Source organism: Lacerta agilis, chromosome 10, assembly GCF_009819535.1.
Source record: "Lacerta agilis isolate rLacAgi1 chromosome 10, rLacAgi1.pri, whole genome shotgun sequence".
NCBI lineage: Eukaryota > Metazoa > Chordata > Lepidosauria > Squamata > Lacertidae > Lacerta > Lacerta agilis.
The window spans coordinates 40642787-40655940 of record NC_046321.1 but is presented as its reverse complement, the minus strand read 5'-3'; the positions used below and the strand labels follow the sequence as shown (position 1 = coordinate 40655940).

General features: G+C 38.0%; 1 protein-coding gene across 5 annotated transcripts in view; it reads right to left on the bottom strand.

Moving 5' to 3' along the window:
* Positions 1-5455: 5455 nt before the first annotated feature.
* OSBPL8 (oxysterol binding protein like 8) overlaps positions 5456-13154 on the bottom strand; it is a 67757-nt gene continuing 60058 nt past the window's right edge. For all 5 annotated transcript variants that reach the window (XM_033162698.1, XM_033162701.1, XM_033162702.1 and 2 more), the window contains 6 exons: positions 12915-13051; positions 12453-12638; positions 12062-12149; positions 11262-11361; positions 10886-10988; positions 5456-9734 (listed from right to left, as the gene is read on the bottom strand). In XM_033162698.1, coding sequence (XP_033018589.1) covers positions 9599-9734; positions 10886-10988; positions 11262-11361; positions 12062-12149; positions 12453-12638; positions 12915-13051 — 750 coding nt within the window. In that variant the 3' untranslated portion in view covers positions 5456-9598. The remainder of the gene's footprint in view (positions 9735-10885; positions 10989-11261; positions 11362-12061; positions 12150-12452; positions 12639-12914; positions 13052-13154) is intronic.

Below are 13154 nucleotides of genomic sequence, written 5' to 3'. Positions count from 1 at the left end.
CAGAATAAATACATTTTTGGAGAAATTCAGAACACCTATTCCATCTGACTTGGTATGTGTTGTTTTGAACACAGGGAATTGGGTGTTCATTGAAGTTTTCTGTCTTTTGCTGATTAGAAGTTCTGTATGTACCCAAGAAGGCAGTCGAACTTTACTTTCCTGGGACTGATTCGAGTAATTTCAAAGGAGAAAACTGTTTTTGATCCAACTGTGTGATGGAAAGCAGACTTACTTGCATCCTTCTTTCGTTCCCATCTTATGATTCTGCTAGCATGAAGCTCATAGAATTTTGATTACATCCACGTCGTTGGAGTTTCATATATTGGTGTGCAAGGGTTCCCCGATTTATATTGCTCATCTCAGAACTGAGGCAGAAGATTTAACACCGCCGCGGTTTCCGCTTCAAAACAATTGTGAATGCAGATGATAACAGATGGGAGCGTTCCTCCCGAGTGCATGTTTGTGCCAGATATCCTCGTTACAGCTTGTTCTGAATTGCCTAGATTTCAAGAGCTGCTTAATTCCAGTGAAGGTGAAGAAACAAATAGGATGCAACATGAAAGGCAGAGCCGTGCATCCTAATGAATTTGCTCTGCTTATGTAGAGAAGAAGGATAAGTGACAGCTCAGATGGGCAGGCAAAGAGGCTGCTTGGTAAGTAGAATGAAAATTCTTGAAAGGCTGCTCTTCTCTTGAGAGTAATAAAGAAAACAGAGGGGCAGCAGAATTTAATGAGAGGCTTCCCTTCTTAGATCTGATAACCGGGAGGAAGGGATGTACTGCATCTGCCACCAGGGCTGTGGCTATGAGAGACATCAGCAACAGCGATCCAGTGGAGAAGGCATGGCTTATGTGGGGCTAACACCTATCTGCTTCAAAAGCCAGGAGATTCAGCTGCAGAATGGCATGTGCTGGGGCACACCCAGTGCTTTTTCGGGGGGGGGGGCACAGGGGTACGCAAAGCCTTAAACATTTTGTGAACCCAGGTTTGGCCTCACTGAGAGGCAGTATTTCATTATGAGTAGGAAAATGAGAGTACCCCCTAAACATTTTTTTTTATAGAAAAAAAGCACTGCATACACCTTTGCCCTGCTGTGGTGACTACTGTAGTTGTCTGTTTTATTGTTTATTAAATATATTGTAAGCTGCCTCTATAAACTTTAGTTAGTAGCCAGGGCATAAATACAGCTAAATTTTAAATTTAGGTTTTTATTGTATAGTTTTACATTTTTTATTGCTGCTTTGATATATATTTTAATGACACAGCAGTATACAATTTTAAAAAAATGAATAAATAATAAACTACTGCTGAATCTTCATTGCTCAGCTCCATAGGCCACCAACACACACACACAGAGAGAGAGAGATGGGGAAATCCACATCTGTTTAACATATTTGATCAAATAACATGCCTTCAAAAAGGAAATAAATAATATCCCCTCTCCAGAACAAAAGGGACACTGATGCCTGCCATTAATTAGCAGATAGGTACTGCCAACCTGCAGTTTGAAAGCACGTCGAAGTGCAAGTAGATAAATAGGTACCACTCCGGTGGGAAGGTAAACGGCGTTTCCGTGCGCTGCTCTGGTTCGCCAGAAGTGGCTTAGTCATGCTGGCCACATGACCCTGAAGCTGTACACCGGCTCCCTCGGCCAGTAATGCGAGATGAGCCGCAACCCCAGAGTCGGACACGACTGGACCTAATGGTCAGGGGTCCCTTTACCTTTACTGCAGGCATGATAGGGTCGCCCCCCTTTTAATGCCTGTCACAGACTGGCTGGATACTGAGGAGTGGGCACCAAGAGAAGGGAGGTTGGATCCTGACTTGGAAGAAGGGATCAGTGATCTAGGGGAGCCTGTGACAGCCAGGAGACAAGAGGCAGAGGCAGGAGAAGCTGCAGGATTGGAGAGTGAAGAATGGGTGCAGAAGTAGGGAAAGATAGGTCAGGCTGGTGTAAAGGCTTCCACACCTCCCCCCCCTCCTGCTGCTGCTACTGCCACCCCCACCTCCACTGCTTCACTGTCTCCTAGGACCAGGCGAGAACTGAAGAGGGAGAAGCAGTAGCAGGTAATGCAGGCGTAGTCTTTGCCTGCTTGCACGCAGCTCGGGTGAGGGAAATACATAAGCTAAATAAAGTAAAAAAGGTGTTTATAAAATGTGTCCAGATCTGTTGATTATTTTCCAAGAGCATCGCTGACTTTGAGGCAAAGCTAACTAAGTGTTCCTTTTCTACACTATATATAAGGGTCTGGTGACTTCTGTTTCAGTGTATCTGAAGAAGTGTGCATGCACACGAAAGCTTATACCAAGAACAAACTTAGTTGGTCTCTAAGGTGCTACTGGAAGGAATTTTTTATTTTTTATTTTTTATTTTGTTTTGACTACACCCTCTAGATGTTTTTCAAATGTTTAGCAGCATATCAGCAGTTGCCAGCATTTGCACTGCTTTGCATAGCAAGACAGACAGCAATGTATCAGCAACTCAAAGATACCCTCTACTGGCAAAACAGAGCTTCCTTGTGGGAATTGCTCTGGATATTGCTTTTACAATTATCTTCTTATTTTTAAGTGCATGTGCACGGATGTTTCCATTCCAGCTATTTTTCTGGTGAGTGGCTGCTGTGAGTTTGGAACTGGCATCTTTTGTTACTACTGCTATATAAGGATGCATGTACAAATGGTTCATTCTCATCCATTTCTGCTAAATATTCACAGTTCGATACAGCTTGGTAAGCCTTCCAAACACTGCCATTTTCAGTTATTTTAGCACTGAGTACATAGGATCATGTTGTAAATCTGCAAAGGACAGAGCAATAGAGGAGAACTTCTGATTATCTGTGTGTGCACATACTATTTTCCTAGCAGATTTAACTCTCCCAGTTTTGTTTTGTTTTTTTGTTGACACAACAGTGTCTCACTGCAGAATATGTGCTTGAACACTAATTAGAAGCACTGATGAGCAACTGTCATGCATACCTTGCGATTTTCAGGCTTTCTCCTTACAACCCTGAGTCGTATTTATCATTCTGACCATTTACTGTAGCATTTTCAGTGCTCTGGAAAGCACAAGCACATTGCTCAAGAACACGAAATACCAACCCAAAGCAAGTAACAGAGTGCAGCTGAAGAGCAGGCCGCTTCATCAAACCAACCCAAACACTTCTCTTAGCACCAGGCAGTAGAAGCTGGCAAAATCCTGAGGTAGTTCCATAGTAAACACTGCCATTATTATTATTATTATTATTATTATTATTATTATTATTATTATTATTATTATATTATATTATTATTAATTTGTACCCCAACCATCTGACTGAGTTGTCCCAGTCACTAAGAAGCCTAGGAAGGCCTGAACAATTAATTTTCTGTGACTTGCAAAAAGCTCTTGTCTACTGACAAAACACTCTAAAATGGACAAGCCATTCTTTCCTTTCCTTTTGTTGTTGTTGTTGTTCTTCAGTCGTTCAGTCGTGTCCGACTCTTCGTGACCCCATGGACCAGAGCACGCCAGGCACGCCTATCCTTCACTGCCTCTCGCAGTTTGGCCAAACTCATGTTAGTAGCTTTGAGAACACTGTCCAACCATCTCATCCTCTGTTGTCCCCTTCTCCTTGTGCCCTCCATCTTTCCCAACATCAGGGTCTTTTCTAGGCAGTCTTCTCTTCTCATGAGGTGGCCAAAGTACTGGAGCCTTAACTTCAGGATCTTTCCTTTTACACAGTCATTAACGTTTTCCTGTCGTTTCACACTTCATTGTATTATTTTGATGTTATTGTCCTTCGTGTGTTTCATTGGTTTCTGCGGTCCAGATTCGAAAAGCCTAATGTTGATTTTGAGGGGGATAAATCTCCCCCAGAAAGAGCAGACCAGACAGATAAAGGTTTGCTCAAGTGGGCACATTTTCAGCAGTTGGACTAAGACCTGAGAGACTAGGGTTCAAATCCCAATGAAACTCACGGGGTGACCCTGGGCCAGTCATTGCCTCTCAGCCTAACCTACCTTGCTGTTGTTATTTATTAGATTTATACACCACCCTTTAAAAGCTCCCTAGTTGGATAGCAGCACTTGGGTTGAAAAACAGTGGGAGCACTGGTGATTTATTTTAATTTTATTTATTTTTAGTATTATACAGTGGTACTTTAGTTTAAGAACAGCTTAGTTTATGAACAAATTGGATTAAGAACCCTTCAAACCCAGAAGTAGGTGTTTTGGTTTGTGAACTTTGCCTTGGAATAAGAACATGTTTCGCTTCCTATTAAGTGTAAATTGAGTCCCCTGCTGCTACGGGAAAGCACGCCTTGGTTTAAGAACGGACTTCCGGAACAGGTTAAGTTTGTAAACCAAGGTACCAGTGTAAATGCAGTGCTTCTTCAAAAAAAATAAAAAGATGTTTAGGGGGTACTCTCATTTTGACTCAAGAAAACCACCATTTCATAGTTCAAATTGGGGAAAATAAATCCAGTAAATCAAGAAAAGTACAAAGAACATGCATTACTCATATTGAAATACTGCCCTTCAATGAGGCCAAACTTTCATCAGTAAAACACCACACATCCACATTCCACACTGCTTCACACATTAAAAGCTCACTTCCGTCCGAGACTCAGGAAACACCATGACAGGAAATGAGGCTGCCATTGGGGGTAGCAATGGAACTGATGATTCACTGTGCTAGAGAAGAAAGTAACTTTTAAAAAAATAGTTTCTTCTCCTGTTACGAGTCACAAAATGTTTAGGGGTATGCGTCCCCCCAGAAAAAAAGCACTGTATATGTTTCTCTGTCTGCGGAGAGCCTACACTGACCATTAATGCTTTTATATTACGGTATGTAATATGATGCGATAACCTAATGGGTTTGTTTTTGGAGGCTGTATTACATTTTACTTAATTAAAAAAAATATTAGTTTCTCATCGTATAACAGCAAGCAAAGGGATGTTTGCAATGTTAGTAATTATTTACTTTCTTGTACAGTATAATAGCATGACTTTTTTGGCACTCGGATCTAATTTGCTACAAAGGTTGGTGGTTATTCTTATTTAATGTACTGCTGTTATAAAAACTGAATAAAAATAATTACTTTTTTTTAAGCAGCAAGGTCAAAGCCCTACATTTCAACAAACCAAGCTCTTGAGCTTCCACACTGTCGTCTTCCATCCAGCTTGACAACAGCCCAGTTAACTTCTGTTCCAGGGGCCGTTGAGGAGGTGGGCAAGACGGAGCCATTATCTCCAAGCACTGCACTGAAAAACTGGAACTTCTAATGCTGGTCTTTTGTTTACCCCTCGACCTACCAATTGCATCCATGTTGGCAGGCTTTGAAATGGTTCTGCTGAAAAATTTGTAGTAGCAGGGTTTTTTTTACTCAATATTTTAACTTCAAATTATAAATGAGTCTTCTCAAGAGTAGCAACGAGTTTTAGGTGCTGGTTTTAGCCATACAAAACAACTCAAGTGTACTGTTCTTGATCACAGCTCTTTATTTTATTTCTTCAAGTGTACAAAACTATTGACCAATGGTAGAGCTTTAAATTTACAAATGGCCTTTTAAACAAGTTGGAACTCAGCTGTACATTTAAGCATGCAACACACAATTTCCACTTTTTTTTTAAAGGAATTACTTGCTTCTCTTATCACACTGCATGCAGCATGATTTTTTTTTAAAAAAAGAAAACAGTGCAATAATAATGCTACTTTACATGATATGTAGAAACAAAAAACTTTCATGAATAGGATTTTCTTCTCTCTATATATATAAAATATGTGCATTAACATTCACATTGTCTGACGTAACTTCTTACTTTTCCTTACATATATTGTATGCACTGGATTAACCACTGGTCTGTACAGCTTTAGTAAAACAGCCCATTTTCAGTTAAAAAAGTGTAACAGTATAAAAATCCAAGCAATGTGTTAAAGTAAAAAAAAAAATGTGGTGGGAACTGTGTGAAGCTCAAAAACTAAAGAATGTGAACAAGAGTTCAAGAATAGCAGAAGGCTTTATATTTAAAAGTGCTTTCCAGATTTGAGCCAAAGTTTAAATCCACTAAAAGTGTTTTTTGGTTCACACAAGGAAGCTATTTGATTGGAAGTGTTCTTTTCCACAAGCTCCATCAAGAATTGGAGACCTAATTTTCTTTCAATTCTTAGTAATTTTCCTCCTCACATCCCACACACACTTTTGTTCACAAAGGTTTATTTTCTCAGAATGTTTTGACCCATGAAAACCAAAGTGAAGCCAAAATAATATGTCTGTGATATTATGATTTTTATTATGGCTATTTTTGTAGTATCACAAACAAAGCATTGCAGCTTCATTGTACAAGAAGACACACTCCAAAATCTGGAGATCTTGTTGGGTCCTAGTCATTACTAGTTATTCAAAGAAAAAAAATCTGATGTGTTCTTCAATAAATGTACCATATCTTTTTCAAATTGTTTGTCTGAAAGTTAATATTGGAAATATAGCAACTTCCAAGTTTAATGAATAGATATGGCACAACCTTGTTATCATAAACACACCTCATCTCTGTGTGAATTCCATCAAGGCACTATTACAATACTCAAGTTTCTGATGGCCTGCTCTCAAAAGATGTCCAAAAATTGAGGATACAGTAGAAACATAGCAGTCACAAGAGTTTAGCAGTTAAGTATTCTATTTACAATAGGATAAAAACCACGAAGAAAGAGTTGTTAAAGCAAGTAACTACCATCGTGGTAGATGAGATGAATGTATTTAACTCTCATTCCATTTCATTAATATTGAATTGGCAAGAAGTTTTTCCCCAAAGGCACAGGAGGGCAGTGAACTGTAACATCCTTCGATACATACAGGTTAGCTGTTAGAATGAACTTTTCATGAAAAAGAAGCATGCTGTACTCCTATAAGGGATGCTTAATAGTTAAAAACTAACCTAACACGTGAGTTACAAGTTTTTGTGTATTGCCAGAACTCTATTTACTACTTTACACCCAACACATTTAGTTTCTTTTTAGGTATGTTAATGGTTACATGGCATATTAAAGGCTTATAGTGCATTTCTTTTAAACAAACAGCCATAAATATGGCAGTAACAAGCAATTCTGAATATTTTCTACTTCTGTACATAAAATATACACAATCAAGTGAGAAATCAAGTGCTCTGCTTTAAATACTAAAAATTAACAGGGACGTCATTGCCTTCAGAGTTCTACAAACTGTACAATCAGGGTTTTTATAACTATGTGCAGAAAACAGTCGGTCTGAAGGAATTTAAGGTCATATACACATAGCTAAATATTATATATGAACAAACTAGGCCTATAATCAACCACATTGTATAAAAAAATTAATCAGGCAATAAATTCCTTTGTTTTGCTCACCCAAGGAATTCTGTAAAGGAGCAAAGCAGGAATTTAAATTTTAAGAGCTGTGCTTTTTATACTTGAGACAGGAGAAGACAGGACTCTTGTGATTTAACTTTGCCACAGAAAGTTTTCTTAAAAGCAAATAAATAAAGAAATGCCCCAAAGAATAAAGCAATTGAATATGATTTCCAGTTCTACAAAACAAATGCACGAACAGAACATAGGAACAAGCAGGCAGACATAGAATATATTAGTTATGCACATTAAGCAGACAGGGGCCAAAGTCCAGTGAAAGCAAGTTAACATAACAGTTTTGACCACTGGGTATTGCAGTGTATGAACAGCTAGTTGTCCCAAATGCTCACTGATACATATAGATCATCAACCTCAGCATAAATATTTGGTGGTGCTACTGTCACCGGAGACCTTCTACCAACTTGTATTTGTAACTATGACAGCATCCCAGGCAATCTGTAAGGCATCCAGCTATGCAGACTAAACAATCTGCTACAACCACATTAAATCTTAACTTTTGATTTGCAGCACTAGAAACCTGTTAATACACTGTTATGGAATTGTGTGTTAAATGTGCACTATTTGATATGTATTTAAAGATGATATTTTAAATTTGGATTTGGCAAAAAGTCCACAAGGCATAACAAAAGGGAAAGACCTGAACGACAGGTAAGACCAGGATGGGAAGCCTGTCCAAATATTGCTGGGCTCTTAACTCTTCACTTTTACAGCCAGAAATGATGGGAGTTAAGAGTCCAACAACATCTGGAGGGCCACAAGTTCTCCATCTTGGGCTGGACATATGCAAATATTAAACCAGAAAGATTTGAATACAGGTTATCTTACTCTGCTTAAGTTGTTTTAGACTACATAACAAAAATAGTAAACTGATAGGTTCTTATATAACATTTGACTGCTAAATTGATCGATAGCATGCCACATACGCATGTCTTACTGAAAGAATTTATATTTGCTGTAAAATAAGATCACTGAAAACTGGGACACCCTACTTTTCTGCATGTTGCCTTGCATCTTAAATTCGTACTATATATGTCATGTAAACAAGCAGAATATCAGGACTAAAAATTGGTTTTGAACAGATTTTTGTCTTTTGGAAATTTGAAAGAATTCAGTAAGATTTGAAGACTGGGTTTTTTCACTTACAGTGAGCGCTAGGATCTAGGCCCCCTCAAAGAAAAAGTTTATAAACAGCAATGTGTGGGAATTACTTGGCTCCAGGGATTTATTCTTGAAACACTGAGGTTGCTAGCCAAGACTGTATATTATAGCATAACTGTTCAGACACAATTACATTCAGATGGCTTAAATGGCTCCATTAAACCCAATGTTTGTTGAAAACCATGCTGATGCTTCATTATCCTAGAAAGTCTTTTCTGGTATCCAATAGAACTGTTTTTCTACCCCAACAGTAATCACGGCTTCCACTGTCTGCACCTCAACATAATGAGTTTCACTGTATAATACAGCACCTTGCAATTTGCCAACAGACAATGCTGTTTAGGAAGAAATGAATTAAATGTTGCTGAGCACACAAAGCTCACTCTTTGGACTGTTCTAATGGTATTTCTCCTAAATTCACTAATGCGATCAATGGAATTCCATTTTCATGAACTAAGGAAAACAGCAGATAAGTAACAATCACAGAAATGTGCGATTAATGAAATGTTGGACTAACTGCGTAAACATCTTTTAATGGCAATGAACAACTGAGTAGTTTAATCTTTTTACCACTATTAAGTTTCCAAATGAGTATCACTGGATATAATTTTCCTAATGAATGTATGAAGACCATAATTCCCACTAAACTCTGAAGACGTTTTAGGTTAGAATTCACTTGTTTTGTTAATATGACCACTGGAGATTATATGATTACAGTGAAGAAAGATATGTGTTTTTGAATTCCCAGACTGCTATATTCTGTACTGGTATTTATCAGAGCAGTCTACAACACTTTAGAATATGCAAGGCAGTTATTCAGCGTTTTAAAGATGCAAAGAGAAAGGTTCTGGTATGTAAGCATTGTCCATGTCATCTGGATAGGACGGAATATAACGGACATTGCTCCTTGTGAGCACAGCCTTTTAAGGCCAAGACTTAAATCTTCTGTGTCCCTGTGTTTTAGATAATATTGCCTTATTTGACGCCAAACCAAGATGAAAATATGGTCCCACGAAGAACATGATATTTCCACTTCATATATTCATCTGTCCAGTCATTCTATTTAAACCAGTAATTGATTCCAAGCTGCAGGAGAATCATCAGTAAAATGAAGACATAGTGCTTGAAGTTAAAGAAGTTATTATCTGGAGTCTGTGAGCTTGAAGTCATTCTGGTTCTGAGAGCTGTGATGTCCCTGCAAAAATGTATGAACAAAGGAGGTGAATTCATAATGTTGCTAATTCTGAAATCAGTAACACAGAAGTTATTAAAATGTCACATACTGACTACATGGCAATTAGATCAGGATTTGTTCCAGCTATTTTAGAAATTCCTACAGTATTGGTTTTCACCAGTATCAGAGGCCACAATTAGAGCCTCGGGATGAAACCCCAAGTTCTAAAAATGTGGGACCAAAGGGGGTGGGGTTCACTTTAGAGCTGGCACAAATATGTGGGCCCAACTTCTACAAGCTCCAACAGTGTAATATTTGGAAATTTCTACTCCAAAGTAACTTTTGCAAAAGCATATATTTGGCTATTTGGGGCATGAGTAAAGCAAAAGACAACTATTTTAGGGACGGTAAAAACTGAACAAAAAGAAATACCAAGTGACTATCCTCTAAGCAATGCTCCTATACAGTTGCCATTAATTTCAAAGGGATTTGGCGAGAAACACACATTAGATCGACTCCTTATTTTGAAAGCTAAAACAGACTCACATTTTTGGTCTGTGAAGCTTTAATAAGTTTCAGTAGTAGATCTATCAACTAAAGTTTTAGTTAATCTACCATAATAATAATAATATAGAAATTTCTGGTAATCCACTTCTTCAATGTGGAATATTAGACCTAGATATTAACTCTCATGCCATAGGCAAAAATGCCTGATAAATATTCTTAAGAACCTAAGAGATCTTATGATCGAATGTTGTCTTGTTTTGGCCAAGACAAACACAGGAAACAAAATAGAGGATGAATATTGTGCAGATCTAAAGGATGTACTGAGGCACCTGAGACAAGTACTCCATGAAACAAACATGGAATTTTCCTACTACTGAACAAAACAAAGATAGAGACACAATAAAACTAGTGAATTCCTGGTCCACCCCACAAGTACAAAGAAACTGGTTAAAGAAAGTTCGGAGATTATAATGCGTTCATCTAAGAAACTGGGCATGCCTCACTAAAGCAGTCTGATTTACACCTTTGAGAACTGATGACCTGTGAGGATGATTTGATATAATGTATTTATTTAGCAGTTGATTCACTTATAAATAAGTGGTGTTTTTATTTTGAACAAAGCACTCGTGGTAAAAACAGACAGAAAAACTTTCAAAAATACACACCTTCTAATGTCTTCTTGTGTCTGTCTTATAGATTCAATGGCACTTTGCAATTCACCAAGGTCTAGCGTCTTCTTTCGGATTCTTGCACTGTGTTTGGGTTGCGCTTCAGAAGTAATTCAAATAACGCAAGACAGGTTAAAGAATGGAAATCTTTAAAGAAGGCAAATGCTTTTAGTTCACCAAACAAAATCAGGCAACTTTTCTCTTTTTTCTGCCTTTCATAATTCAGGACAAAAAAAAACCTGTTCCCAATCCTAAAATAAATGCACCATTTTACAACTCAACCTCTTTTCTTTGGTCTAAAGGAGAACAAAGTAAAGGCATGTATCTACTACTGCATTCTATCCAAAAAGAAAAAAGGATAGTGTGAACTTACCTTCACTACCAGAGGAGTCCTGATTATCAGGTTCTGGCGATGAGAAGCCACTTTCCCCTTTCTTCGATTTTGCAGACCTCTTTATTTTTGCAACACTAACCTGCAATTCATAAGACTTATCTGCTCAGTAACAAGACAGATAAAACACTTGCTGTGACAACCTGCTTTGATATTAGAAAGAGTTCATTCTGTTCATAATTTTGAAGAGGCATTGTGCTCTAAAGAGTGGTCTCTGTAAGGTTGGAGGGCTTGACTCTGGTTGTTGTGAACTTTGTGGGGTGGAAGAAACATCTGACCATGTTATATGAGACTGTTTGAGGTATGTGGAAGAAAGAGAGCTTCTCCTTCATAGGGTTAGTGATCTGGGTATTGCTAATTTGCTCTTTGAGACCAAAGCCTCTGGGGGCTTGGTGCTGGAGATTCTATTGATAATTTTGAGAGATACAAGGATTTATAAAAGACTGTGAATGAAGTGAAATAATACTGTTTCCAGTAATGAGGCCTTTCCTTTTGGGCTTGCAATACCATTAAACCCAGGGAGAAGGAGGAGAAATCAACAACCAGCTTTTATGTTTGAAATGCAAGGTAAGGATGGGAAGGAGTTATGCTGACTGCCATTTAGCTTCTACAGTTCTGCTAACAGTGAACTTTCCTTGCTTATCATCAGGTAAGAAGGAAGGATTTCATTACAATTTTAATCTCTCCAAGGCAATTGGCCATGAAACAAATATTGGACTTTGCATTCTAAAGGATAATCTGCAGTTTTTTACTTGCCCACTTAATATCATACAAGAGCTTACCATTGGTGTCCGATGTCTGACTTTTGTTAGGATAGCACAATCTTTTTCAAACTGTATCATATCATTCAGTGGATCCCAAGGTCTTGTGCTGTGGGCAACAGAGAATCAACACAATGCAAGTTAAGCAAGTCTACTCAAAAAGACAAAAAAAAAATCATCCTGTTTCTTTTCAAAATGCAAGGTACTAGCATTTCATGAAGAAGATCAAGACTGGAATATGCATCTTGTCTGATTTGGAGGGTCTCTTCATCTAAAGGAAAACATTATATATATCTGCATGAAGGATCATATTACCAGTCAGAACTATATCCAGGTATGTAGTATGTGACAAGCTGTTTCAAAATTGTTTGCTAGTATCCCAAGTAGAAAGGGAAAACAAACCAAAACTTACTCTGCATATCTGTAGTTCCATTCCCCTGTGAGTGCATCTGGCTCAAACAGTTTGCATACCCACTCTTCATCTGCAAGTTTCCTTTCTTTTGCAGCCTTTCTCTGTGCTTCTTCAAGAATACATTTCTCCTGAGTTGCTTCTGATTGGTCTTTGCTATTTATAGCTCGGGTCACATGTTGCCAAAGTCTAGCACATACAAGTAATACAACTGTTAAGAATCAGACACTGGTCCAAATATATTCATTGCAAGTTTATTTCTGCTGTACTTACAATTACCACATAAGCTTGATTTCAATTAATTACCTATTTTAGAAATTATTTCTCCAATTTATTCCAACTCAAGTTCCTGTATTTTTTGCTGTACTATGTTTTTCACCCTCCACCCTTCCTGCTTCCAGCCATTAGCTGCATGATTCTTGCTATGTATTAATCTATAAGAAAACAGGTTTAATATGAACTTACTTCTCTGACTCAAAGTCACCTTGCTCCTCAAACTTCACTGTGTATCTTCTTAATCTGCGCTGTCTGATCTCAGGTGTTGGATTCCAGAATGTCTCTGAAACATCTGTCTTTTTGTCCCTAATAATAACTTCACTGTCCTGTAATGTTTAACATATTAGATTACTTTGTAGTCAAAGAGTAAACAATCTTACAAAGTCAATAAGAACAAAGACTTCCTTCAGAAAGTCACTTTTTGCAACC